The 27,143-nt window shown below is 37.8% G+C and overlaps 1 protein-coding gene across 1 annotated transcript; it reads right to left on the bottom strand.

Moving 5' to 3' along the window:
• Nucleotides 1-755: 755 nt before the first annotated feature.
• On the bottom strand, nucleotides 756-26,325 carry fam149a (family with sequence similarity 149 member A). The gene is made up of 15 exons (XM_067456618.1): nucleotides 25,951-26,325; nucleotides 12,987-13,079; nucleotides 12,743-12,875; nucleotides 12,115-12,257; nucleotides 10,936-11,064; nucleotides 9,153-9,320; nucleotides 8,339-8,523; nucleotides 7,282-7,424; nucleotides 7,089-7,183; nucleotides 6,719-6,898; nucleotides 5,837-5,960; nucleotides 4,902-5,030; nucleotides 3,869-3,947; nucleotides 3,566-3,715; nucleotides 756-897 (listed from the first exon to the last, which is right to left on the bottom strand). The coding sequence occupies exons 1-15, from the start codon at nucleotides 26,145-26,147 to the stop codon at nucleotides 821-823; spliced, it is 2,025 nt and encodes a 674-aa protein (XP_067312719.1). The 5' UTR covers nucleotides 26,148-26,325; the 3' UTR covers nucleotides 756-820.
• Between the last annotated feature and the right edge of the window lie 818 nt (nucleotides 26,326-27,143).

Here is a 27,143-nt window from a genome sequence, read left to right on the forward strand (position 1 = left end):
CTGTGGGTAAAGTGCCTTCTGCTAAAACATTAACAGACAGCAGAACTAATGCAGCAATACTATGATCTGGCATACTGATGGGCTTTTTGTGTGTGTCTGTGTGTTGTGGTTTACTATCCCAAATTCAGCAGTCTTTATCCCATGGAAGGGGTCTGCCAAGTCTTTTGTTTAAGATAGAAAAGCACCTTTTATCCTCATGCTTTATCAAAAAACAATATCAGTGCAACATTATTAACAATATTATTTGTGAAAGTGAATGAATTAAAAAAGAATCTATGGTGATAGCTGTGATATATTACTGAACAATTGCCAGTTTATACATAACAGTTTTATTGCAAATGACCACCAAGGAGGAGAAGTCTCAATGAAATGATGAACCGAACAGTCTGGTAGGTTAAATCAGTATTATCAACCATCACTGTAAAAAAAATATTAAGGCTATGCATTGTTATATTTTAATAAATATGTTGGCCTCACACATAAGTTTAAGCTTAAGTTAAAAAAAAATACTTAAACTTTACATATGCTTTAACTTGCATTAACAAAACATGTTTGGCACTCATTCTTCGAAATTGTAAAACAAAGAAAAGCAACACGGATGCATGAGTTAATTTGTCTTGTTAGCTTCAGATTGTTCTCCAGGCCATTGTGGATATCCAAAAATCCAGTTAATGGATCTAAATCCATAATCTGAAGGCACTGCATGTGACAATTTGTAACTGGACATATTGTGACATACCATGCAATGAATCACCCGTTTTGCATTCATCATGTCTGCCCCGTTAAGCTCTTTCTTTTAATTACAAAATGAACTCCCCTGCTATGGCATGACAGGCTGAAATTTCTTCCTCACATGCAATGGAAACCGGCTCAACTGTTTCCGATGAATCTGGCCACCTGAAAGCAGAATGTATTGGTTGTTTACTCAAACATAAAGAAATATTTTCATTATGTGAACCTCTTCTCTACTAGGACTCGGCCTTATAGAAAGTCATAATTAATCTCCAGTGTCCCAAAAGATAAATAATCTCTATATTTTACAAAACACTCACACACATTCCTGTTAATTAAAGCCCCTTTTGTCATTGGTTATTTTTCTGGTTCATTCATTTGTTGAGTCTACACAGCATATGCCATATAGACTGAACAGTTAATTAGTTCAGGCTTTAAAGATATATTTAAAAAAAAACATCAACAAAGAGCAATACATTTAAATAAGGTAACACTAACTCAGAAAAAAAGGTTCAACAGGGTTCTATATAGAACCCTAGGGTTTTTGACTCAATTTTAAAATGCCCCTATTATGCTTTTTTGAATATTACCTTTCATGCAGTGTGTAGTATAGCTTCTTGTGAATGTAAAATGTCTGCAAAGTTTTAAAGATCAAAGTGCACCACAAATAAAGTCATTGTTCCATAAAGAAAGAATCGATACTCAACACCAGATATGATACTTAACACCAATTCCAGTCTTTCTCATCTTCGAACAAGCCATTGTCAGACTTTTTAAGAAATTGGGTGGAGTGCTATGTATATAATGACAATATTTTAGTATTTTTTGACATTGGATGCATTTTAACCTATAGTAGGAGACCTCCAAAACAAAATTAGGACCTGTTAAAAGTGCACTATGCAACTTAAAAAAATTAAAGCACCAGTTTTTCAATAACGGAATAATTTGTGAGGGTAAAAGGCATATTTAATATTATAATAAACTGACTTTAACATTTGTTTATATGACATGGTTATTCAGATGGTAGATATCATAAAGAGATAATCATCATATTTATAACAAAAATATGATAAATATAATACAAATATATTTAGTTGTAAATATAATACAAATATATTTATACAAAAACTTAATTAAAGTATAATGGAATCTCATTTAGTGCTTTCAGATTCTTTATTAAAACAAATTGTATTTTTAAAATGTTTTTATATTAACATATTTTAATATTTATTTAATGAATTATATAATATTAATTATTCACAGTAATGAAATATTGTATTAATCAAAATAAACAGAAAATACTTCAAACTTTGCTAAAGAGATTTTTTTTGCACTAGTACATGAACTGAGACATGATTAAAAAAACTAATTTTTCTTAAGGTGTGCTTTTAGCCCCATTGTACTCTAATACTCATTTATATTTATAATAGCCTTTATTGCCTATTTTAATTGTGTATTAATATGGTCTTAATAAAATAACATAAATATGACGTATGTTATGGATACTAGTATTAACTCATAAAGTTATATTAACTCATAAAGAAAAATATTTTACAGGCGTTAAAGAGTGACCAACTTTCTGCTAAATATTCTACAGTAGTCTACTATATGATAATATACACACTGGGATGCTCGAGCTTTAAACCCATGTTTGCAATGTTAAAACAAACTACCAAATTAAATTTTGCAGATCAACCACTGTCTGTAATGTCGATTGTAGTTTGTAATCTACCTGTTAATGGGACGACATTCTGGAACTGCTGTCTCCACAGAAAGCGTGCACTTCTACAAACTTTGAGCGATGCTGTGGAGCGAGCGGGAAAACACGGAACAGATAAGCGGAATTAGTGGATTTTTAGCGGAATAGAACGCTTTTATGGGAATCCTCTGGGGGTGAGGGAGGGAAAGTGGGCAAGAGGGGCACCTTAGCCGATGAGGGCAAAGGAGCAGTGGCTCTAGCCACCGGGGCACCCCCCTGTGCATGGCCCTGAGTATGAAGTAACGTAGCTCTGTTCATCATATTAGATATATTTGAGTGTGTTGAAAATAATGTTACGACGTTACTCCCTGCGTTCGCTCAGTGGCTGCTGTGACACTTGTTCACACTGTTAAGAGTAAAGCGCTTCTGCCAAATAAAACCAGAAACCGAGGGTAATGCAGATATGACGAAATTGACAGGCAAATCCCTGACTTTATGTTGAGACGTCCTAGCTCCTTAGTTAAAATAGCAATTTTCTTCCAATTTACAAATAGTTGGAAACATTTAAGATATTGTAAGTACTCAACTGAACAAAATATATAACACTGGCCTATTGTTTTTTGGATATTTTACTGCAAAAAATACAACATAGTGCACCTTTAAAAGAGCACTGTGATCATTTTAGCGGCATCTAGTGGCGAGGTTTCTGAATTGCAACTGCCCACCTCTCCCCTACCTTTCGAAGCACATAGAAAAGCTACGGTGGCTGACACAGGACAGACATGTCGTTTTCTGACAGCAGACAGCAGAGAGTAGTTAGCGCTTGGCAGAGCAGTTTGTCCATTTAGGGCTACTGAAATGGCCCGTTCTAAATTAATAAAAACATAATAGGTCATTATGTATGGTGTATGTTTACACCACTGAAAACATAGTTCTGTCAATAGATCCTCATAAATATTACACACCGCACCTTTAAAATAGCATAATAGGGGTTCTATATATTGTTCTATATATTAAGCGCCTGTCAAAACCCTTTAAGGTTTTATTTAGAACCTTTTCTTCTAAGATTGTTACAATAGTGTAATTGCATTACTTTTATATTAGATTAAATAATAAGCCGGGTACCACACTGACCAACAGAGCCGAGCAGGGGCATGTTTCCTCCTTCCCCATCAGCAGAGGGCAGACGCCTCCTGCTAGGTGTGGCACACTCCAAGAACCCACTAGCTGTAGAGCTGGTGATACCCATACTGAAGCCTGTCACACCCATAGGTGTGCTCTCACCTAAGCATACAGAAAAAGCTTTCATTGTCATCTTGCTTTTCTGAAATTACTTATTTTTATGAATTAAATCGTAGAGTGCAAAGTCATAGTGTGCTTGTGCTGTTCTTCATGCCACTGGCTAAATCAGCCACCTGCTTTGTAAAAGTGACGCACCTTTGCCAAGCCCTCGACTTGTCCTCATGTTACAGGCAAAATCCATAGGTGTGAAGGACCTTTTCATAGGGGTGTCAGACTGCAGAACAAAAACATGGCATGAGTTACATCTAACAATAGACTCCACCGTATTTCCCTCATATTTCAAGCACTGTTACCACAGCAGTGTCTGAATCAGGAAAGTATCTATATCACTTCTTGTAGGATGTGGTCTCTTGTTTCTACAAGGTTGTATAGAAATGCAGTTTTGGTATTTGGTTTTGTTCCACATTAAACTGCAGGTTACCTATAGCTACAGTATAACTGCCTAACATCTGATACCACAACAATAACTAATCCTGACATTTGCATGTACGCTGTCAAGACTGTCACATACTTCTGTTTAATGTATGCATTGTCATCTGTTTTTTCAGCTGCGCTATACTTTTGAAATGTATAAAAGTTTGACTGGGTTTAATACTATTCCAGTCAATCCACATTTAATTCAATGTCTTACTTGCCGTGAGTATTTGTATTTAAAAATGTACTAGCCATTTAAAGTTGCAGTCTATAAAGTTTTTGATTAAAAATGATCCCAAATAAATTGAGCAAGAATATAACCAGCCAGTGTTCAAAATGATCCCCTTACCTTACCCTAATTCACAACGGTAAGCTTGTAATAATGTGTTATAATTTAAATGGAACTGGTATCTTTCAGTGGGAAATATGAGCTTCCACCGTTCGTCTTTGCATCATCACATCATGTCTATGCTATATGTATGTATGTGGATGCAGCAGGTGGTGGATTGTTTGTGGCCTATTCTTACAGCAGCTGGAGTGTAATTAAACTTGTCATTTTCATGGCGCCTTGTAATCTAGAAAGTTCAAAATGACAACCATCGTTGAAAACTGATGGCGACAAAGAGGTAAAACTTACAGACTGCAGCTTTAAATTTAAGTAAAAATGGTTTTAAAGTAAATCCTACACCAATCTCTTCAACCCCCACGCCCCCAGTGCATATACTGTGCTATGATCATAATTGTACGGAATTACTCTGAATGTATGAGTAGTATTGGGCCGAGACAGAGACTCCAGCATCAGGTTAGGCTCTCTCAATGGTGGGAGATTGTTTACTGCGTGCATGACACTGGTAGCTCCACCTCTTAGGATCCTCCCTCTGAGCTAAGAGATACAGAGAAAGAGTTTTACAGAGAGTCTGCAGTTTTGACTGTGAAATCAAACCAAATCATTGCAGACTGAATAGCCAAACATCTTTAAATACACAGATCGTTTGATATATTTCAGCATATATTTTTTCTAATTTAAAAACAATACAAATAATGGGGAAGCCATGGCAAAAAGCTGCCCACTGCTCCAGGTGTGTGTGTCCAAGGTTTGCAGTGTGTGCTCCCTACTCACTGCTTTTACTGTGTGCACTAACTTGGATTTGTTAAATGCAGAGGACAAATTCTCGTTGCATGAGCATGAGTTGCTGGTCTTCACATCTTGTCACTTAATTAAAATGTAGATATTAGTTTAAGATGGTTTGAACTTTCTATAAAAGAGCAAAGGGCAACCATGTTTACTGTTTCTAATGTCATGTCAACCTTTCACCCATTGGAAAAAATACTGCTATCTCTGTTTACAGAGATCAAAGTCCTCATTTTTTTCAGGATTCTTAATGAATATCATTTATTACAAATGGAAATATTTTGAAACTTGATTAAGGTCTGTACTGTCCCTTTTGATCAATTTCAAAGTCCTTGCTTAATAAATGTATATATTTTTCTGAATCCAAACATTTGAATGGTAATGTATGTATGTGAAATATCCATATGTTCTTTTCTAGCAAATAAATTAATGATAAATTGCCATTGCGGGCTGACTGAGTAAAAAAAAAATCAAAGGTAGTGGTAATTGCATGAATCTTTTCAAATAAGGCAGCTCAATAGTCTGCAGGCCACAGTGACACCAGTGTGGCTTGTTACCTGCACAAGTCTGGAAATAGGTGCGTAGTATTCTTGCTCTGGAGACTCAGAGTGTATCTGAGGAAGCCTGTGATTTTGAACAGCACTCACTGGAGGAGACGGCAGGCTTTCATTCACAGTGGATCTGCGAGAAACAAACCCAAGAAAACATACTAACTCTAATTAGCAATCTGCATGTTTACTCATGCCTGATACCCCTGCATGAGCTCAAGGCTACTTCTATGATTTTTCCAAGTGATGACAAGGTTAAAAGTGTTACAATTAATAAGGTTCAATGCAGCTTGAGGGACCAATTTAACAAGCACTTTTAAAAAGAGTCTGCATTACATTCTCAGCCTGGTATAACTCAACCCCAGTAGACTTTGCATTGAATAATCGTCTGCCAAATATTTTGAAAGAGTTGCATCATGCATAAAGTTGTTGCTGCAGCAGAACCTGACATATAACATTCTTTACGTAAAACTTGTGAGGATGTAGATCAGTGCATGCAGAGGTATAGTTCACCCAAAAAAAGATTCTCAGAGAAACACAAAAGATATTTCACTCCATGTAATTGCAATAAATGGTAACTGGGGCTTTCAAGCTTAAAAAATGCTACCATGCAACCTTAAAATGACCATAAAAGCAGCCTATTTGTCTTGTGCGCTATATTCCAAGTGTTTTAAAGCCATATATAAGGTAGTTTTTAATTATGAAAACTGGATTTGTTAACAAATCATTCAGACAATTTGGTGGGGGGGTAACCAGGCACTCAAATGAGATCGCTCTTTTAAAGCTCTCCGTTTATATTCCGCTGAAGAAACAAATGTATAAAGCTTTGGAACATGAGGGTGAGTACATTTTTCGATGAACTATCCCTTTAAGAATGTATGCTGAGCTTACAGTCTAGTTCCTCGTAAGAGTTGGCTTCCGTTTCCCATGAGGTTGTGGTACATCCGAACCCTGCCACTCAGTCTGGGGAGTCTGCGCTGGGCTGTTGGTTTCTGCATGAGTATGCTGGACCCTCTGAGAGCCTGGGTCTTCTCACACATCAACAAGCTTGGTGCATCATCTGAGTCATATCTAGGAGAAGCCAAGACAGATCAAGTTGTAAATCTTAACTTGTTTTCATGTTGATTTATCTCTAGTTAATATACTTCTTAATTCTGTTCCTTATTAAATGGCAACAGTTACTTCGGGATAGCAATAGAAAACTGTTTAGTTTAGTTTTTGTAGTGTTAGATATAAACTTTCCAAACTCCAAAAGACTTACAGGGCTCTATCGCTAAATCCCTGATGTCTCTGTTGCAGTGGCTTTGCTTGGATAGTCATAACACCATTTAAATTAATCTTGTAGGCACTTGAGTCCTGATAAAAGAAATGACATATTCATAACATGAGAACATACTGTAACAGACATTATCTCAACATTACAGCAAAAGTGCATGTTTCTCGTAGGTTGTCACCTGTACATTATTGCTGCATGTTGACAGGAATGTGTTTCTGCTACTAGAACCTCTGGACAACAGAAGGTGAGGTCCTTTAACAGGGATCTGAGGTGAAGGCACTCGACTGGAGCTCTCTAATGTTCTCCTCTGTGTTGCTCCATCTGATGCCAAAAGAACATTAGGAATTGGGGGAAATCTCCAACAATGCACTTAACTGCTGGCAAATTAGCAACAGAATTTCCTTTTATTACTCCAAATGCCACAGAGTATAGCACAAACTCACATAGGGTCAAATGCAGTTCATTCTGCTGATGCCATAAGGATCCTACATCATTGAGATTTTATCATTGATCATTATTATTATTTGTTTTTTACATATTTACCATATCATGATTTTCACAAATATATTAAGCAAGGGGTGACCAAATGTCATGTTTTCCCAGGACATGTCCTGTTTTCAAGTCCTGTCCTGTCTCCAATATAACAATTTTCTATCCATACAGAGGGGGCATACTTTAAATGTATTGAAATTAATAAGGAATATGTGTGTGCACTTCTTCGAGTATCATTTGATTATCTCATTGCTGGGCAGAGTGTCCTGGTTTTTGGTAATGAAAATATGGTCACCCTATATCAAGCAGCACAACTTTTTTCAACATTGTAATAATAAGAAGAAAATGTTTCTTGAGCATCAAATCAGCATAGAAGGATTTCTGAAGGATCATGTCAGACTGAAGACTGGAGTAATGATGCTGAAAATTCATCTTTGTCATCACAAAAATAAATTCCATTTTTAAATATATTAATACATTTATATATTTGAATATTAGTATATTTTTAATTATAGATACAGTGCAGCCTTGGTAAGCATAAGACACTTCTTTCAAAAATATTAAAAACTAACTGACCCCAAACTTTTGAACAGTAGGGTACATATATGGACTAAAAGCCACAAAACTCCATTTCCATTTCCAGGGGGTCTTTATGCATTAATTCTTCGCCCACCCAAGATCTATCGATCACAAATGCACCGTTGGCTAATTCTATTAAGTTGGTTTCAGTAATTCAGACACACCCAGGAGCTGTTTCTCCCAGTACTTATGTAAGAGTTCCTCCAGAAGACCCACCACCTCCCTCCATACGTCATCAAACATCTCATCTGCAACTGCATCACGGATGCATGCGTGAGGGGATACTGGTGGGACTCCACCCCTAGGGGCCACGCATGAAGATTTTCTCTGATCCAACTCCTCATCCTCCCTACAGTCAAAAGAATTACACAAGAGCTGCAATAAATTATTCCCTTCCAACAGGATGCCTTAAAACGGGTGCACACTATTAACAGTCCATTAATGGTAAATAAAACTGCAGATAACGTGATGTAAGCCTGTATAGCATTTGTTGAATTAAGATGTCTAGTTACTAAATACCTATTGAAATGCACAAAAAAGTATTTTTGATTCAATGGAATCAAAATAGTGTAAGGTAGGCTGGGGCTAGATTTGTGATGTCTATTGTAATTACAGTAAAAATATATATATATACTCAAATTGCGTTTGCTGTTTTTAACTCATTGCCAAATTTCAGTATTATCCTATTTTGAGGTAAAGGTTCAATATTAAGAATTCAAGCAATATAGATATAAAGTCGCAATTGCGTGCAGTCAGAATTGTGACTATATCACGCAATTGCGACTTTAACTCGCAATTGTGAAATAAAAAGTCAGAATTGTTACTTTACAACTCGCATTTGTGAGAAAAAAAAGTAAAGCCGCAATTACTCTTTTTATTTTTATTTAGTGGCGAAAACAGGCTTCCATATATACATGAAGTATGAACCTTGGAAAAATTATCTGATTAGGCAGTAAAAGACAACTTTAGACAACATACATTTCTTTTCCATCATAAGCAAAAAACTCCTCTATGCTGCCCTCTGTTTCATACACCTCCTCTTCCTCAGTGAGGTAGAGTGACTGCTCGAAGAGAGGAGAGCTGGGGCTCTGGACAGACTGCTCACACCAAAGGCCTGGGGCCAGACTGCGACCTGCTACATACAGCCTGCAGGCAGAAAGAGAGAGAAATGAGGGAGGAAGCAAATTGTTGCCACAGCCAGGCCAGACTGATAAATGCATTGCCGGTGGACATGTTCAGTGCAGTGTCTTCAGAACATATTGCATATTTTTAATCAGGTGAGAGGCCTCATCCTTAAGGGTTGGTTTTATGTGTTATATCAAATGTATAATGTATGATAGGTCTCGGTGCATTTTTCAAAACAATAGATAAGTGCAGTCAAGCAAAAAGAAAGAGCTAAACCCAGAAACCAATCAATAGAGTGAACTCATTAATCAAGAGATAAAGGACTCCCCCCAAAAAATAAAATAACAAATTGTAAGATAAGATTGACTTTAAAACTGCAGGTGTAACTCACCCTTGGCCCACCCTTTGCAGCTTAAACTCTTCTGGGAAGAATATCCACAAGGTTTAGGGCTGTTTTTAAGGGAATTTTTGACTATTCTTCTAGAAGTGCATTTGTGAGGTCAGGCACTGATGTTGAAGTTCTGTCTCCTCTCTAATTCATCCCAAAGTTGTTACATATATTGGGTTGAGGTCAGGACTCTTTGCAGGCCAGTCAAGTTCCCCAACACCAAACTCGCTTATCCATGTCTTTATGGACCTTGAGTTGTGCAGTGGTGAAGTCATGTTGGAACAGGAAGGAGCCATCTCCAAATGGTTCCCACAAAGTTGGGAGCATGAAATTATCCAAAATTTCTTGGTATGCTGAAGCATTAAGAGTTCCTTTTACTGGAAAAACAACCCCAGACCCTGATAATCCCTCCTTCACCAAACTTAACACTTGGCATAATGCTTTTAGGTAAGTACTGTTCTTCTGACCACCAAACATAGACTCGTCCATCGGATTGCCAGACAGAGAAGCATTATTCGTCACTCCAGAGAACATGTATACATAGATGGCCACCTATGAAGGTATCGCTCTCATAAGGCACCTATAATAATAATAATAATAATAATAATTCTTTGCATTTATACAGCGCTTTTCTAGACACTCAAAGCGCTTAAAATATGGAAGGGGGAATCTCCTCAACCACCACCAATATGCAGCACCCACCTGGATGATACGATGGCAGCCATATTGCGCCAGAATGCCCACCACACACCAGCTTATTGGTGGAGAGGAGACTGAGTGATTAAGCCAATCATTATATGGGGATTATTAGGAGGCCATGTTGAACAGAGGCCAATGGGCAAATTTGGCCAGGATGCCGGGGTTACACCCCTATTCTTTATCAAAGGACATCCTGGGATTTTTAATGATCACAGAGAGTCAGGACCTCGGTTTAACGTCTCATCCAAAGGACAGAATGGGGACTATAAGAATGACCAACTCTTTCAAAAATGTTTGTAGAAGCAGTCTGCATACCTGTGTGCTTGATTTTATGCACCTGTGTCCATGGAAGTGATTGGAACACCTGAATTCAATGATTTGGAGGGGTGTCCCAATATTTTTTTATTTGAAAACTAAACCTTTTATAAATTTAATTTTTAAAATAGTTGAAACCATAAAATTATCCCTGTTATCCTACCTCAAACAACTAAACAATTAAACATTAAATCTAATTCATGTATTTGTGTTTTATTTTATTGAGAGGCTTACTCGCTATGGTCTTCCCTTTTGTCCAGGCAAGTGGGTGTGCAGAAGGAGGATGTTCTGTCACTGGACTCACGTCTGCAGATGTACTGAACACCCTCTTGTTTAGGAGGCTCCAACTGGTTTCCTAAAATTCTGTGTTCAAGGGTACAACACAACGAGACATTATCGGTAAGCAGGGTTGAGCACCATTCAGATTTATTTGATGTTATTTGAATTTAAAGTGGACTGAATAAAGCAATATGGCACATTTTGGGGTAAAAAAACTTAACTAATTTTTTGAATGTCACATTAGTATCAAAGCTGGTTTGATATAAACAAGCAATTCAGATTTTATAACAAAGCAAATAGTATAATAGCAATTTCGAGATTATATCACACAATTCTAAGGAAAAAATCTTATCTTGTGAGATAAAAGTAACAAATAACATTTTATTTCTTATTCTGTGGCGGAAACGAGCTTCTACCCATTAGTACCAATGAGGAGAAGCTGGTTTGGAGACACCATTGCCACATTGTAGTTGTCACAGATAAAAGTGTATTTTCTTTCTAAACATTTCAGTTATTTACTTTCTGGAAAGGTGTTTTGTTTATTATACATTTTGTGCAATGTATGTTGAATGTTCATTTGGAAATTGTATATGAGTAGCACAATAATTTGGTAACAGCGACACCTACAGGTGAACAATGTGTAGTGTTAGTTAGAATCCCAAGTGTTTTTTGGACACAGAATGTAGTGGACCCCCTCTGATTTATGGCCAAACTTAAAAGAAGTGTGCATCAATGGCTCATTCACAAATTCTCTCTCTCTACGTTGAGTTATCATTAACATACACAGCATATTTTACAAAAATACTCATACAACTAACAGTAAATAAAAAATCATACCTAATGCCTTTTCGGGGGTGCTATTAAACTGTAAACGTCATGTAGGATCATACTCAAAAAAACATTTCCCGAAACTTGTTCAAATCCTGAAGGAGTGTATTTGGCACAGAAATACTTTTTTTTGCATTAGCATGAGAATCCCACTCTAACAGTTTAAAAAAGTCAGAATGCATGAAATAGCATTAGTATTTTTTTTCAGGATTATATGATCAATATAAATGAATAGAAAGTGTTTTCTTTCATTTAATTTATTGAACTTTAAAAAAAAAAATCTCTCTTTGCTCAAAAGAGCTGTACCTGAGATGGGGGGTGTGTCTGTTCCACTCCTCACACTCCTCCTGCAGGGACTCGGAGCGGCTGCTTACTCTCCCCTCATACAGCAGCTCATCCACAGAGTTAAAAAGTTGATGTACACGCTGAGTATTCGCCCGCTCAAATTCCTGCATGCAAGCCAGACCAAACGCAGAAACATTCAATGAACAGAAAATCCCACAGCTGAGGAGACTGTGTTTGCAGCTAGTGATGCATTTGCAAAAATAATAGTTAGACACATGGACTAAAAAACTCAAACTGAGACTTTAAATTGATAAACAGAAAAATGATCTGTTGTAGATGTCTCTTATTTTCAAGTGTCTATTACCTGGTACATTTTAATTATAATAAATTGCAGTGTTGATTCTATTCAGAAATTAATGGAGAAGTAATTTTACATTACAATTCAATTAACCAATTTCAACTGAGGTAGCAAACAGGATACATAAATCTGATAAGATTCAATTAATGATCCAATTGATCCAATTAAAAATAAATGAAAATCAAATAAATTATCACTATATTTTAAAAATATAATAAAAATAACCATAAACATACTGTCATAGATATACATTTTCAAAAACAATAATTATAAATAATCAGCCTTCATTACATCATATCTCCAGGAGCAGATGGAGCTGTGCTCTGTGGAGAGCCCGGGGCCAGTGCCTGGGCTTCCGGAGCGGGAGGGGAGGTGACTCACGGGGGTAGTGCCACTGGCAGATGATTGATCACATGATGAGATACTACCAATAAAGAAATGAGGCATTATAGAGGACTCTACTTTAAAATGTCATTAATATTATAACTAAAACATAGTTCTGAATATTCTGAAATGAAAATAATGATTGTATTACCTGAGGCCACTGTTTGAGACCCTGTTGACACTTCTTGTGAACGGAGCAGGCACTGTGTTAATGCTTTTGCTAGGTTCGTTGAGCAGCTTTTTCCTAATGCATGATATGGGAATAAGAATAAAAATGGGTCCATCGAGTTAAAGGTACAATATGTAACTTTTTAATACGCTAGAGGTCACATATTCAAAACAAAGGGATAGTTTGATGATGCCAATATTGAGAGAGTGGTCTTCACCTCACAGACGGTGGAAAGGTATACGGCCAGAAATCAAGTTCATGGATGCGGTTATTAACGTTACTGTATTGTGAAGCAGAGCAGGACCAAGTGTTGTGGGCGCTGTGCAAGGCCGCTGGAGCGATTGTTAAAGGGATCCCATGGTGTTGAGACTTGTATGGCTTAATATAACATAAATGATGTCTCTTACTGAATTATGTGGTAGAAAACCCATGAAAGATCTACGTTATTTAAAAAATCGATTTTATATTTGGACCATGGGCGGCGCCATTTTGTTTGCGTTCTAGGTTGATGACGTAGAGTGGTTGAACTCCTCAATCAGCTGGCGTTACCCGTTGCTATTTTTACCACAACGCAACTCGAAAATTGTTTCAGAGTTAAACAAAACAAATGAATTGCTTTGTAATTGTACTTAAAACACACTCAAACATACATGTGCACACAAACTCACCTACACAAGTCACAAACAGATCGGCGGGCGCGCACACACACACCTGACTGCTCTGTCTCAATCGCATGCATCATCACCAAAACATCCTGCCTCTCTTCCTCACGTTACTTTATCCCATCGTCCTACCTAGATATTTCCCTCTGCTGGTCACATTAGGCATTATAGTTAATCTACTATCAACAGTCTATCTGGGGAACAGGATGTGTTGAACAGGATATCAACAAGGGAATAGATTGAGGGTTATGTATGCGCGCGCAGTGCGTGCGTGTGTGTGTGTGTTCGCGCCGATCTGTTGGGCTGTGTGTGTGTTCGCGCCGATCTGTTGGTGTGTGTGTGTGTTGCTGTGTTCGCGCCGATCTGTTGGGGTGTGTGTGAGTCTGTGTGAGAGAGAGAGTTTGTGTGCACATGTATGTTTGAGTGCGTGAAGTCGGACAGCTGTTTGTAAATCGGCTGTACACTCGTTATTGCGGTGAACGTGAGACTGAATGACTGCACTCGAACATGTCCACTATGGTGTCGGACAACACTACAAATGTCCGTCCCTTCAAATAATGCCCTATTTAAGGGTATAGGGTCGATTTCAGATTCAGCCCCTGTCGTGGAGACTGAGCAGCCCAACATCTCGATTGAGACAGAGCCTGTCGTGTGCGCGCCCGCCGATCTGTTTGTGACTTGTGTAGGTGAGTTTGTGTGCACATGTATGTTTGAGTGTGTTTTAAGTATAATTACAAAGGAATTCATTGGTTTTGTTTAACTCTGAAACAATTTTCGAGTTGCGTTGTGGTAAAAATAGCTACGGGTAATGCCAGCTGATTGAGGAGTTCAACCACTCTACGTCATCAACCTAGAACGCAAACAAAATGGCGCCGCCCATGGTCCAAATATAAAATCGATTTTTAAAATAACGTAGATCTTTCATGGGTTTTCTACTACATAATTCAGTAAGAGACATCATTTATGTTATATTAAGCCATACAAGTCTCAACACCATGGGATCCCTTTAATAAGATGAATGCAACAAGCCCCTCGCGAGCAGTGGGACTTTAATTATGCCACAGTCACAAGGAAATTTCTGCTTTTTCGGCCATGAGTATGTAGGTAACGCAACTCTGTTTATTATATTAGATACATTTAAGTGTGTTGACAATTGTTATGACATTATTCTGTGCGTTCACGTGGCAGCTGCTATGCTGCAGTAAAAGAGAAAAGTGTTTCTGCAAAATAAAACCGGAAACAGAGAGTAACGCAGATATTGACAGGCGACTCCCTCAGACGTCCCGGTTCATTGGTTAAAATAGCAATTTTCTCACGATTTACAAATAGTTGGAAACATTTGGGATATTGTAAGTAATCAACTGAAGAAAATGTAATACACTTGCCTATAGTGTCTTTTGGATATTTTACTGAAATAATGTTACATACTGTACCTTTAATGAAAACGGATCAATGTATGCCTTGTGCAGAACGCATACTGCAGTGATACATTCAGGCATTTATGAACTGAAAGCATATGCATGCAGCTATTATATAACCTCATATTAATTAGTCTTTCAGCCGGACTATTAAATATAAGAGCTAAAAGAGCTTTTGTTATGAAAAGCATATCCACCTGCAGGTATAAGAGGGTCACATGATGCTGTCGCCTTCAAGCTTTCACTCTTTGTCTCAAACTGCCTCTAATCTATCAGACAATTATGTCATGAATAATTTAAACAGTACAAGATCAAAGTACAATATACAGGCATGCTGGAGTGTCACATTTATTACTATGACAACAAGAAGCATTATCTGTATATGTTATAAAGTAAAATAGAGAACCAAAAAGCCATTCATTTATTTGAAACAAAGTTTTGTGTGCTATATTCAATTGTCAAAATTCAGTATCAGTGTTTATCGAGACCTCTGTGAACAAAATGAGTGTTAGTTATAACTGTAACCCACAAATTATTTTTACAAAGATTATTAAAACCCAATTACAGCAATATTTCACATAAATGATAATTGTAATGGAATAATTATAACTTGCATAATACAGTGACCTTGTTAATGTAACATTATCAAAAATGATCAGAATTCCAATAATGCATAACTTTATGACAAAGTTGTGATTGTTCCTTCAAAAATCCCTTCAAAAATGCTACAACTTCACAAATAACTTACCCAGTTACAATGAGTCCAGCATGGAATGCTGTCCTGTAGCTGTCTGGGTAGTTAGAGAGCACAGGAGGTAGGGTGGCCAAAGATGAGGCCCACCCAAAGCCCAGTGCACTGTGCATGGGTAAATTAGTCCTATCAGAGGTAGCCAGCCAAATAGCTTAAAGAACACACAGCAACATTCACACTTTCAGATCAGCCATCAGAAATGGCTTAATTCTCCTGCAGGTCAACATGAAAGTCCTTCTCTTCCTCTCGCCTAGTGCAGAGGTGTCTCTGATCTGTTTCTTCAGCTCCATCAAGGGAGGGTTTAGACACGCTACAGTGGCACAGAACAGGTACATGAATGTCCCCACCCTCCCCTGGATGACTCACAGGCATACACACTTTACTATCCATCCCAGATGACTTTTTTTTCATCCTGGAGTATAATCACTGTATAGAAACCACTTAGATAGAAGATATTGAATAAGACATCCAAGTTGATATTTTTGAAGAATATCCAGTAGATATATATGTGTGTGTGTGTGTATATATATATATATATATATATATATATATATATATATATATATATATATATATATATATATATATATATATATATATATATATATATATATATATATTAGGGGTGTAACGATACGCGTATTCGTATTGAACCGTTCGGTACGAGGCTTTCGGTTCGGTACGCGGTACGCATCATGTACCGAACGGTTCTTGGACTAATTAATTAGATTTGGAAAATAAAAAAGTGTGTGAAATATAATAATATTCGTTCAACAAGGTAGCCCAATAACCAAAACGACATAACAGGCAATGCCCCTGACACCGCCGAAGTGAAAGAAAAAGAAAAAAACACCAAATATGTTTTAGGCTGCTCAGTCAGGTGTTCGCTTACTCAGTAGGCTACGCGCTGAATGCTCGTGGCAAAATGGCAATTGCGTTTAACAAACCAGAAATAGAAGATCCTCCAATAACCAACAGGTCTGGTGTTTGGGTGAACTTTGGATTCTTGGTAAGCTATGATGGTGTTGGCAAGATTGATGGATTAAAAAACAACGGTATGTCGCATTTGCTGATGGTACAGCAGCGGGAATAATTCAGGTCATGTCAATCAAAGCCGACAACAAGACGATAAAAATGAGAAACAGCCACAAACTATCCCACAAACTATCCCCGCAGCATTTAGACAGACATTTCCAACTTATTCAAATGGCAAAAGACATCACCGCGGCGAGTGGTCCATTTATAGCCGCGGATATGAGACCTTACGCCCGTTTCACACATACTCCTTCTGCAGTGCGTGTGCGGTGCGTTTTTTTTTCCGTACCCATGTTAACGGATGACAGCTACACTGCACGCGGATGCGGTCCGTCAGTCTGTTCCAGGTGCGCTGCGTCTGCAGCAGTGCACGGATCGTTTTCGTACCGAGTCTATTTTTTGCTGCGCTGCGTTGCTGCATTAAAGTGGTAGAACATTGTTCGCATTAAAATTAACATGTACTGACGCGAAAATCTAGTAATTTCACCACAGATGCATCTCATTTAAAATATACTCTTGTTTCAAAGTCAACACATGGCTTTTTTTTTTCTCAAGTAAAGCAACAAAACGACACCTTACCTGGCATTTAGGTTAAAAAAAAAATGTGCCATAATGGAGAGTGAGAATGGAGAGTTCTTGGAGGTGAAAAGCAAAGTTATTTTTGACCTGCAGGATTTCTTTTAAAAGGGTGTAAAAACGAAAGTAAAGACTAGTCGGCTGTTTTTGAATAGACTATTGTAAGTTTCTAATTTAAAATGTTTGTGATTTAAGGCTATAAACTATGTTTAAATGTTTTGCCACTTCTGTGAGCTAAATCTAAAGTATATAAATATGAATAAATTAATTTAATAAAATGTTGTTTAAATGTAGTAGGCTACGTAACCTGACTTCTATTAAAGAGTAAACAAAGAAAATTGGAATTCTGACGAGGCATGTTCAGTAAAAACTTTTGGATTTTAACTAAAAAATAATGAATAAATGCTGTGTTTGTGGTATGCAACAGCGGATCAGTTGCGGACTGCAAACGCAGCATATGTAAAGCACTACAGGGTGTGGGGCTCCTGCAACGCAACACGCACCGCACACGCTAATGTAAAGAGCTAATGTCTTATTCCTGTAACTACATAGAAGATGGGTAAAATCATACAACAACAAAAAATCATACTTTGTTAGTTTTAATAAAAAATAAATTAAAAAAAGGTAATTTCTGCCAATTTTTTCTTTTTGCTGTATCTAAAACATACCGAACCGTACCGAACCGAACCGTGACACCAGTGTATCGTATCGAACCGAACCGTGAATTTTGTGAACCGTTACACCCCTAATATATATATACACACACACACACACACACTTAAAGTGATACTTCAGCTTTACTGTGTGTAGTAAAGACCTGTGATAGTCAGTCAAATGTGTATACTACCATCATGTTTCTCAGAATACCAACGAAAATCAAATAATAAAAGAATCAGTGGTTGACTGCTCTAAACCATGGATATCAAAACACCAGTTGATTCAAACAAGAAACTGTGTGTTTGCTCAAAGCATTTGGGACCAGATGACTCTTTGGAAAACATGAACAGTGTTACCACGGTACGGCGTCTAAAGGATATGGCCAGACAGGGCGAGTGAAGTGTATAATCCCCCATGGGTGTAAGTATATGAAAAAAAAATTGTTAGTTTGAACGACCAGATTGAAAAGCACTGCTTGTTGTCTTTAGAAAACATTACCTGTGAATGCAATCATTAAGTGTGGGGGTTTGCATGGCCATTTGGTTTATACAGTATATAACGTTAGTAGTTTTGTTGTAGAGGTAACTTAGTGTATAGTTTGATTAAAATAGAATGTGGAATTGCCAGTATTGTTTATCTACACATTTTCTATAGTACAAAATACTACGTTAGTGAGGTTACGTTCTATGCTGAGGCTTCGGAGCGTTTCTCCTTCATTGAAAATTATTTGACGGCCGGCAAGAACATTTTTGTCCCGTCAAAGCCTTATTTGATCCGTTTTTTGTGATTTTTGAGTGATGTAGATGACAGGGCACATGTTAACTGAGTGATAGATAAAAAGAGCAGAGCGTGCGCACTCTCTCTGTCTTCATAAAAAGCAGCACCATCTTAGCATATTTCATTCACATATTGCGTTAGTCAAAATCAAAAGGTCGAAAGACCTAATCCATCTCGGACCAGTTTTCCTTGAATTTTGACTCTTCTCTGACTAACCAGTTTGAATCAGCTCTCCTCGTTCCTTCTGCCCCAGTCTGTTCAGCTACACTTTCTCTTTAATATTTCAAAAGCTCGTCTTCAGTGCAACTGTTATTCCGGTTCAAAAAGATACGGCTTGGGATCTGCACCAAAATAAATATCTTCTGAATCTTCTGAACGTCTCCATGGTTACAAGGATAAGAGACAATTCAGAAGATATTTATTTAGGTGCAGATGTGCAACCAGATTGTCACGCTGGTTATGTTGACAAAAGTGTGCCTATTTTCAGGCGCTGTGTAATATCATTGCGCCGCTGCACCCATGACGGCCGCAAAGTTCCTACGCAGGAACTAGAAAATAGTTCCTAGCTATAACGCCGTAAAAAAATAGCACATTTTCATTTTTCGTTAGTCTTAGTACACAATGTAACTATAGAAGAGTCAAGTTTTAAATAGGAAAAATATTAAAAGCCTTTGGTCATTTTTTTGAGCACTGATGCTGATGGACTAATATATTTCAATGATATGCAAAGCTATGTTAAAAGTGCTACCGCCAGATGCATCGGCTGAATTGATTCAAAAACGGCAAAACTCAACAGTTAAACTCTGAGGGACTAAGAAAAAAAGTAAAGTGTTCCTTCAAAGCAAAAAAAATCCTGAAAGTGTGATTTAGAATAGGGGGACCATATTTTGATTACCGAAAAACCAGGACACTCAGCCCAGCAATGAGATACTCAAATGATACTCAAAGTTTACTCAAAGATTCCTTATTCGTTTCAATTAGTGCTGGGCGGTATGACCAAAAAACTATATTACTATATATAATTATAGTATTTTTCAAAATTATTTTGGTTTTGCGGTATATGACAGTATTTTTTTTCCTATGCATGACCAGGTGTTAAACACATTTTCTACTGATTGAGAGTGGAAATACTGCAGTAGATTGACTAAAATGCACTATTTTACTGTCATGAGTGAATATTGTACACAAAACTCCACACTAGAGTTAGCCTAGAAATCTAGACGCACCCTAGCGGCAGCACATCTAATCTGCCCGCGAGTGTCGTCTAGCAACTCTCAATACCCTTCTGAGCTGTAAACACCAAAGTCTTGCTGGGCCAATCACATTGTGTATAGAGTCGGTGGGCGGGGCCATAATGACGACGGCCGAGTTGCATTTACGTGCTTTTAGTAAACACAGAAACTGGCGAACGGCGATCTTTCGAATCAGCTTTGACCACGACTCTGGAAGACTTATGCTGCGTTCACACCGCACGCGAATGACGTGATTCACACGAGTGATTTACATTACATTAAGTCAATGCAGAGATGCGAATAGGCATTCTGCGGCGCGATTCGCGCGAATGACGCGGTAATGATCACGCGAATTGAGTGTTTTGAACGCGTGAAACGCGCGAAACACGCAAATCGCTCAAGTTGAAAAATCTGAACTTTGGCGGATATTCGCCAATGAGATATTCACCAATATTCGCCAATAATTATATTCGCCAATGTTGGATATTCGCCAACATCAACGGATGTTAACCAATGAGGAGCCTGCTTACTGCTGTCACGTGCTGAAGTGACGGATGGGAAACCCATAGGGGAAACCCCGAGGCCAGATTCATTTAAAAATACTACTGTATTGTATCACAAAATGTAGTTTTAATAGTTTTTCAGGTGAGAACGTAGTTGTTTAAAGCTCAAATATGTGATTTATTTATTAAGAGAGCTCCTATTTGAAAATTTGATCTGGTGTTTTCGGAGGTGTGAGACCCAGGCGATCACCGGAGCTCAGCGCTCATCAACCCCGGTGAGAGCAGCCTTAACTCGGCTAGTCCTTCTGCCGACTGCCGCTGCCTGGCAGAACCCCCTCCCATGACGCGAATTCGCGTCTGTTGTGTAGTGTATGTCACACGCGAATGAAGCGAATTTCACGCGCGAATGAAACGAATGGATTCAAATTGTTCACGCGTCCATCTTCGCGCGAATAGCGCGATTTATTCGCGTCATTCGCGTGCGGTGTAAACGCAGCATTAGAGTTAAGCTTTTCTCTGAGAAAAGAACAAAGAACGGCACTGAAGTCATTCTTAAAAAGGGAAGATGTGTTCGGAGTTTTGCCGACCGGATAAGGCTAAAGTTTAATCTATCAATGAGCTCTGTTTCACCTTCATTGCTCTGGTTGGTTGTAGCGCTATCCTATCGCGTGCAGAGGGAGTTTGAAAGACAACCGTTTATCCCGCCCCTCGGATTGAGCCCTGTCAATGGTGAGTTTCCAGACCAAACATCTTGATGTGGTCTGGCTTATCAGGCTACACTAGAGTTAATACAGAGTTTGCAAAACCACACAAAATTATGCTGTAAAGAGATAACAACCAATAAAACACAGACCTGCAACAAACTTATTACAGACGCATGAATATTAAAATATGACCACGGAGAGAAAAAAAACTGAGTTGAGGGCACCTTAAGTATTTTAAAAATCTAACCCTATATAACAACATATATAACTGCCAAAATGAGGGAGAAACGTGGAAGAACATTTGAAAGGTCTAGGATATTTTCAATACATTTAAGAACACTAGTCTCTGAACAAATGACACACGTAAGTTTAACACAGAAATAATAAATTAGTTATTTTTTTGCCCAATATTCTTTGAGTTATCAGTCTGTTTATTAATTTACATCATTGTATTTTGTGTAGCAGAATAATCTATGGTGTCATTGCTGTCGTGAACAGACATACGGTTGTATGCATATCTTTTACATTTAATTTGAAGACGTGATAAAATATGTGCCCATACACGCTAGTTCATGTTTAGAGCACTAGAGTATATGAAATAGGTCCATAAAAAAAGACTCTGCTTTCACTCTGCTCTGAATCTGATCTATATGACCCTGTGGTGAGCATTGTTAATCTCGTAATGGCCACATGATGTTTGAATTATCCGCTGTAATCAAGGGCTGAATCCGAATTCGGTATGACCCGGTATACTGCCCAATACATTTAAAGTATGCCCCTTCTGTATGAATAGAAAATTCTTATATTAGGGTCAGGACAGGACTTGGACATGTCCAAGGGTAAACAGGACGTTTGGTCACCCTAATTTAGAATAGTTTGCAAGAGCAAAATTATAAACACAAGCAGGCTGTGAAAGCAGATTAGAGTGCAGATAAATTTGCCTGTTTGGTGTGTGACGAAGTTTAATGAAAAGCCACTAGAAGGCAAGCCTCCAACCTTTTGCCAAAAAAGCGCAGGAAAGGAGACCAGTGGCCTGTTGCACAAAGCTGGTTTCAGTTGTTACCTGGGTAAATTCAAGATTAGTTTTGAGCAAACTGTTTTTCCAGGCTCAAGAAGGTGTATTGGTTATTAGTGTTGTTCATCTCCATGGTGACTTACCCTGCGTCTCAATCAGCTCCCTAGTTCACTAGTCAGGGCACTGATCAGGACATAAGTCAATGGGCTGACTCCCTGATCAGTGCCCTGACTACTGAACTAGGGAGCTAATTGAGACGCACCCTTACACTACACGGCTAACTTACTCTGGAACAGGTTTTATTCTGGGTTAGAGATCGCAAATCCAAACTGGACCAATCACCTGAAAGTAAAGACCCTCTAAAGCCACACCCACTGTTACAAATTTGCAGTTTATAGTGAAAAAAACGTTCTAGAGACAAATTTACAAATTTAGGTACATATTAATATAAATATAAAACATGCATTCATAATTCTTTTAAACAACGTGTATGCATTGAGCTCTTTGTGAACCTATAATTATTAGGTATATTTATTTGATTCACATCATGCATTGTTATAGTCAGATATTCTTTCAGCTGCCTTCTCAAACTGTCGCCGCAGCAGCAGTGTAAACGCAGTGCTTTGTACATTTTCAAAGCGATCTCTCAATCTTCAGAAGAGAAGTGAATCAAACGGACACTGTGATTGGCTGTTTGCCGCACGTGTCACACATTCAGGTGCACGTGCTTCAGAGTTAATCGCAAACTCTGGATTAAACCTGATTTGACAGAGAAAGTTTTTATAGAGCTTTGAGAAACAGTTGAACTTGATCTAAACCAGGTTGGATTTATCTGGATTTGTCAACTCTAAACCTACTCTGAAACTCTGAGTTTGTTCAGCTAGCTTCATGCAACAGGCCTCAGAGGTTTTTTTTTTTTAATGGATGTCAATGGAGAAAGGCTTCACTACACTGAATAAACTGCTTTTGTGAGGAAATAGCTGATCATTTAATAAATGTCCACTTATCTTCAACATGTTTTATGCAAAACAATAGTTTGTTGGGAACAATATGTAGATTTCAAAAAGGTTATTGTATTAGAAAAATCAGAGAAGAGAATGTTGTGACATGTAGGACTCATTTGTAATATCAAGCCAGTCCCACATCAAGATATTGGGTCTGGGCTCAATCCGAGAGGTAGGATAAATATAATCTTTCAAATTCCCTCTGCACGTAATAGGATAGAGCAACAACCAACCAGAGCAATGAAGGTGAAGCGGAGCTAGTTAGTTGATAGATTAAACTTTCGATGTATCCGGTCGCCAAACCTCTGAACACATCTTCCTTTTTTCAGACTGACGAATAAGGTCTTTACCTGAAAACATATATGTATATATTATATTACATTTCTGTCAATAGATCCTCATAAATACTGCACCTTTAAAGTTTTAAAGAGAAAGATCCGTATTAATAAGTATCCAATATTACCATACAGTAAAAATATCACAATTTAACTTGTGTATTATGAGGTCATGAAAGTTGCAAACCTATATTGCAATAATGCCGTATTTATGCAAAAATTTGAAAAGCATGGATTCAACATAGGACGTCCTTTCCAAAAAGCATTGTATGCAAGGCATGTTAATAGATAAAGAAGACAACAAGAGCACGCAAACAGGAGCACAAACTGACACCACCGCTACAGAAGAAGTAGCACAGAGAAAGGGGAAAACTAATTAGCAGCGGGTGAGGACTTCAACGGTTTGGCTGGGGTCAACAAGGAAGCCCAGCATCAGTAGCGGTTCAGGTTTCTCTCACAGCGCAAACAGCAAATAATTTCAGCAGGTTGCCCGCCAGGGCTTAATGAAACATGCATGACCAGCATGGCAGCAGAAAGCCTTAGCTGACTGACATGGATTCTTTCTCTTGTCTGTCTTTTAGCAGCAAGCGCAACGGGACAGTGATTTCAGCCACAAGCCTGTCAAATTTTACACCTTTCCAGAACCTTGTCAAATCTGTTTAATACAATTATCTTGCGAAATAGAATATTTACGCTGAGTGTAGGCTATGTGCATTTGGTTCTTAATGATATGTTTATTTATTTTGGAAATAACTTTTACTGTTTTCTATGTGTGCAGAAAAAAAAGTGTTGCTCAAAAAATATTGCACAGCAGCACAACTGATTTATATTGTTGAATGTTCAGGAATTTTCAGTAATTTAGAAAAACTAGACCACCAGTTGTCACTTGCATTTTTGATGGCATAAAAAGGTCAAACAAATAAAATAAACTGTATGATATTATTCATAAAATAAAAAATAAAAATAAATGTACTGTAAGGAAATGTGTATAAAAAAGTATAAAACAAATATAATTGCTTAGTAATTGCTTTAACCACATAAAGATACAGTAAATAAACTTCTTAAGCACAACAATTCTCAGTTTCACTCACTGAACAATTTCCATAGGCTTGTATAATTCCATTTTACTTATATTCGCATAGACAAGGATTAAAGGGATGGTTCACAAAAAATAAAAAAGACCTCATGATTTACTCACCCTCAAGCCATCCTATGGGAATATATGACATTCTTATTTCAGACAAATAATCAAAATGTCCTGGCAAATCCAAGCATTATAATGGCAGTAAATGGCTGAACACATTTTTAAGCTAAAAAAAGTAAAGGCCTTCAGAAGCGAATTAATGGGTTTATGCAAGGAAAAATATCCATTTAAAATTAAAAAATACTAGCCAGACCGCCTTCTGTAAGATGAAAGTTGAATGCCTCTTGCAGACATCATAAGTTTTATAACATGTTAAATATGCATTCAGAAGGCCTTTACACTTTTTTTTTTTTACACCTTTACACTTTTTGGGGTGAACCAGCTTATCAACTTTAGCCTATAGTTCCAGACTAATCCATGTTTAAGCTGTTTTAACTGAAAGCAACTTGCATCTACGTCTCTTAAAATATGTCAGTGGCATCGTTTTGTCTCAAGCACAACAGTAATGTTTTTTTTTTGTCCTAAGGCACATTTATTATGTCTTAATTAAACTAAGGCCTAATTCTGACTTAATCTAAAACTTGTCTGTAAAACCAGACCACGGTGTCTTAAAGGCAGTAGACTTCTTTATAAAACTGCATTAAGGGAAAGCTAACACATTTGCCTCCATCGGTTTTCAAAGATCAACTCTACTAAAGGATTTCAGTCGTAACTAAATGCTGGTGTAGATTGAGCAATTAGATATGCTCATGCCAGAGGAAAGACTACCCTGATTCTATGACATTAGTCTTGTATTAATTAGTTATCAAGTAGTGAGCACAATTCAATTAAATATTGAAGGTCTTGCCTTGAAAGAACACAGTCTTGACTGTATTCTAAGTTTTAATTTATTAGCCTATAGCTACACAGCACTAAATGACAGCGCTGCCCCTCAAGTAGCTTAACTTGTTAGCTAACTTATATCTAACGTTAGCTACATAACCTTATTTTTTCCTTAAACAGACGCCAAGATACCTGAACTTGAATAACATGGGACTTCTAAATGTTACTCTCTAAGAATATACAGGTTAACACGTTATTATTCTAAAACCTGAATGAATGTTTGACATGAAGGCAGAAGAGAAGGCGCTTACTTCAAGCTGTCATCACTCTCTCGAACCGGACTCATATTGTCCTGAGCTCTTCTTATCCTCTTCCATTGAAGTGTTTGCTCCGGGTCTAGCGGGGACTTGTCGAAACCACAGAGATAAATTCTGTCCTGAAAGCCATGCTGGTACTTCGTTCCGGTAGAGCCGCTGCTTGGCTCACTGCGCTCCGCGGTCACCTGCATTAATGAGTATGACTGACAGCTTCACCGGGCTGACGAGAGCTGCGCTTCACGTAGGCTTGAGACAAGGCAGGTGGCTGTCACTCACCGAACGGGACGCTGTTACTTACTATCTGCCTTAATTGCCTTATCAGTCTTATTTGACAACAACAGTTCGAATATTGTGGAGGCTGATTAAGACTTGATCGAGTAACCCCTCAAAGTTTTGTCTTCCCTTCAACGGAAGTAGGCTACGTTAAGGGGTAGCTTTGAAGTAGCTATTATTTATTATCCATACATACTACTTAAAGGGGTGGTTGCATGCGATTTCACTTTTTTAACTTTAGTTAGTGTGTAATGTTGCTGCTTGAGAATAAACAGATCTGCAAAGTTACAGGGCTGAAAGTTCAATGCAAACGAATATTGTCTTTTAAAGTTATGACAGTAGCCATACAAAAACTGCCGGTTTGGACTAGCCTACAACAAGCTTCTTCCTGGGTTGGTGACATCATAAACCTTTGCTAGTCAGTAGTCACCGACAGCAGATGTGACTTCTGCCCATAATGGTAAGGGGCGTGGCATTTCCGGACAACCTAGCACTTCAGCCAATAATATACAGGAAACTACATTTGGCCATCTAACCAGTCTAAGACCATTGCGTTTTTCGGAGGGATGGGCTCCATAGAAGCAGGAAGCGAATGAGCCGTTCAAAGGATAGTGGAGACAGTGGTGTGGAATAAAGGTAAAATCTAAGAAAAATACTGCGTTTTAAAAAAATAAGTATCAAGACATGTTATAGCCACTGCGCCCCATAAACACAACCAAGCCTAGAAAAAAAACACACGGAACCACCCCTTTAAAACAACCTTTAACACGTTGTGGTACGGAGTTACCAAATGATAAAAAAATATTTTTAATTTCTTTATTCTGAAAAAAATGGTCCCACTTGGTCCCATTAGGTGGCGGGGCCATAACAACTATAATTAGCCTATATATATTTATTTTTCATATTGTATTGCA

The sequence above is a fragment of the Pseudorasbora parva genome, chromosome 11, assembly GCF_024679245.1.
Source record: "Pseudorasbora parva isolate DD20220531a chromosome 11, ASM2467924v1, whole genome shotgun sequence".
In the NCBI taxonomy this organism is placed as follows: Eukaryota; Metazoa; Chordata; class Actinopteri; order Cypriniformes; family Gobionidae; genus Pseudorasbora; species Pseudorasbora parva.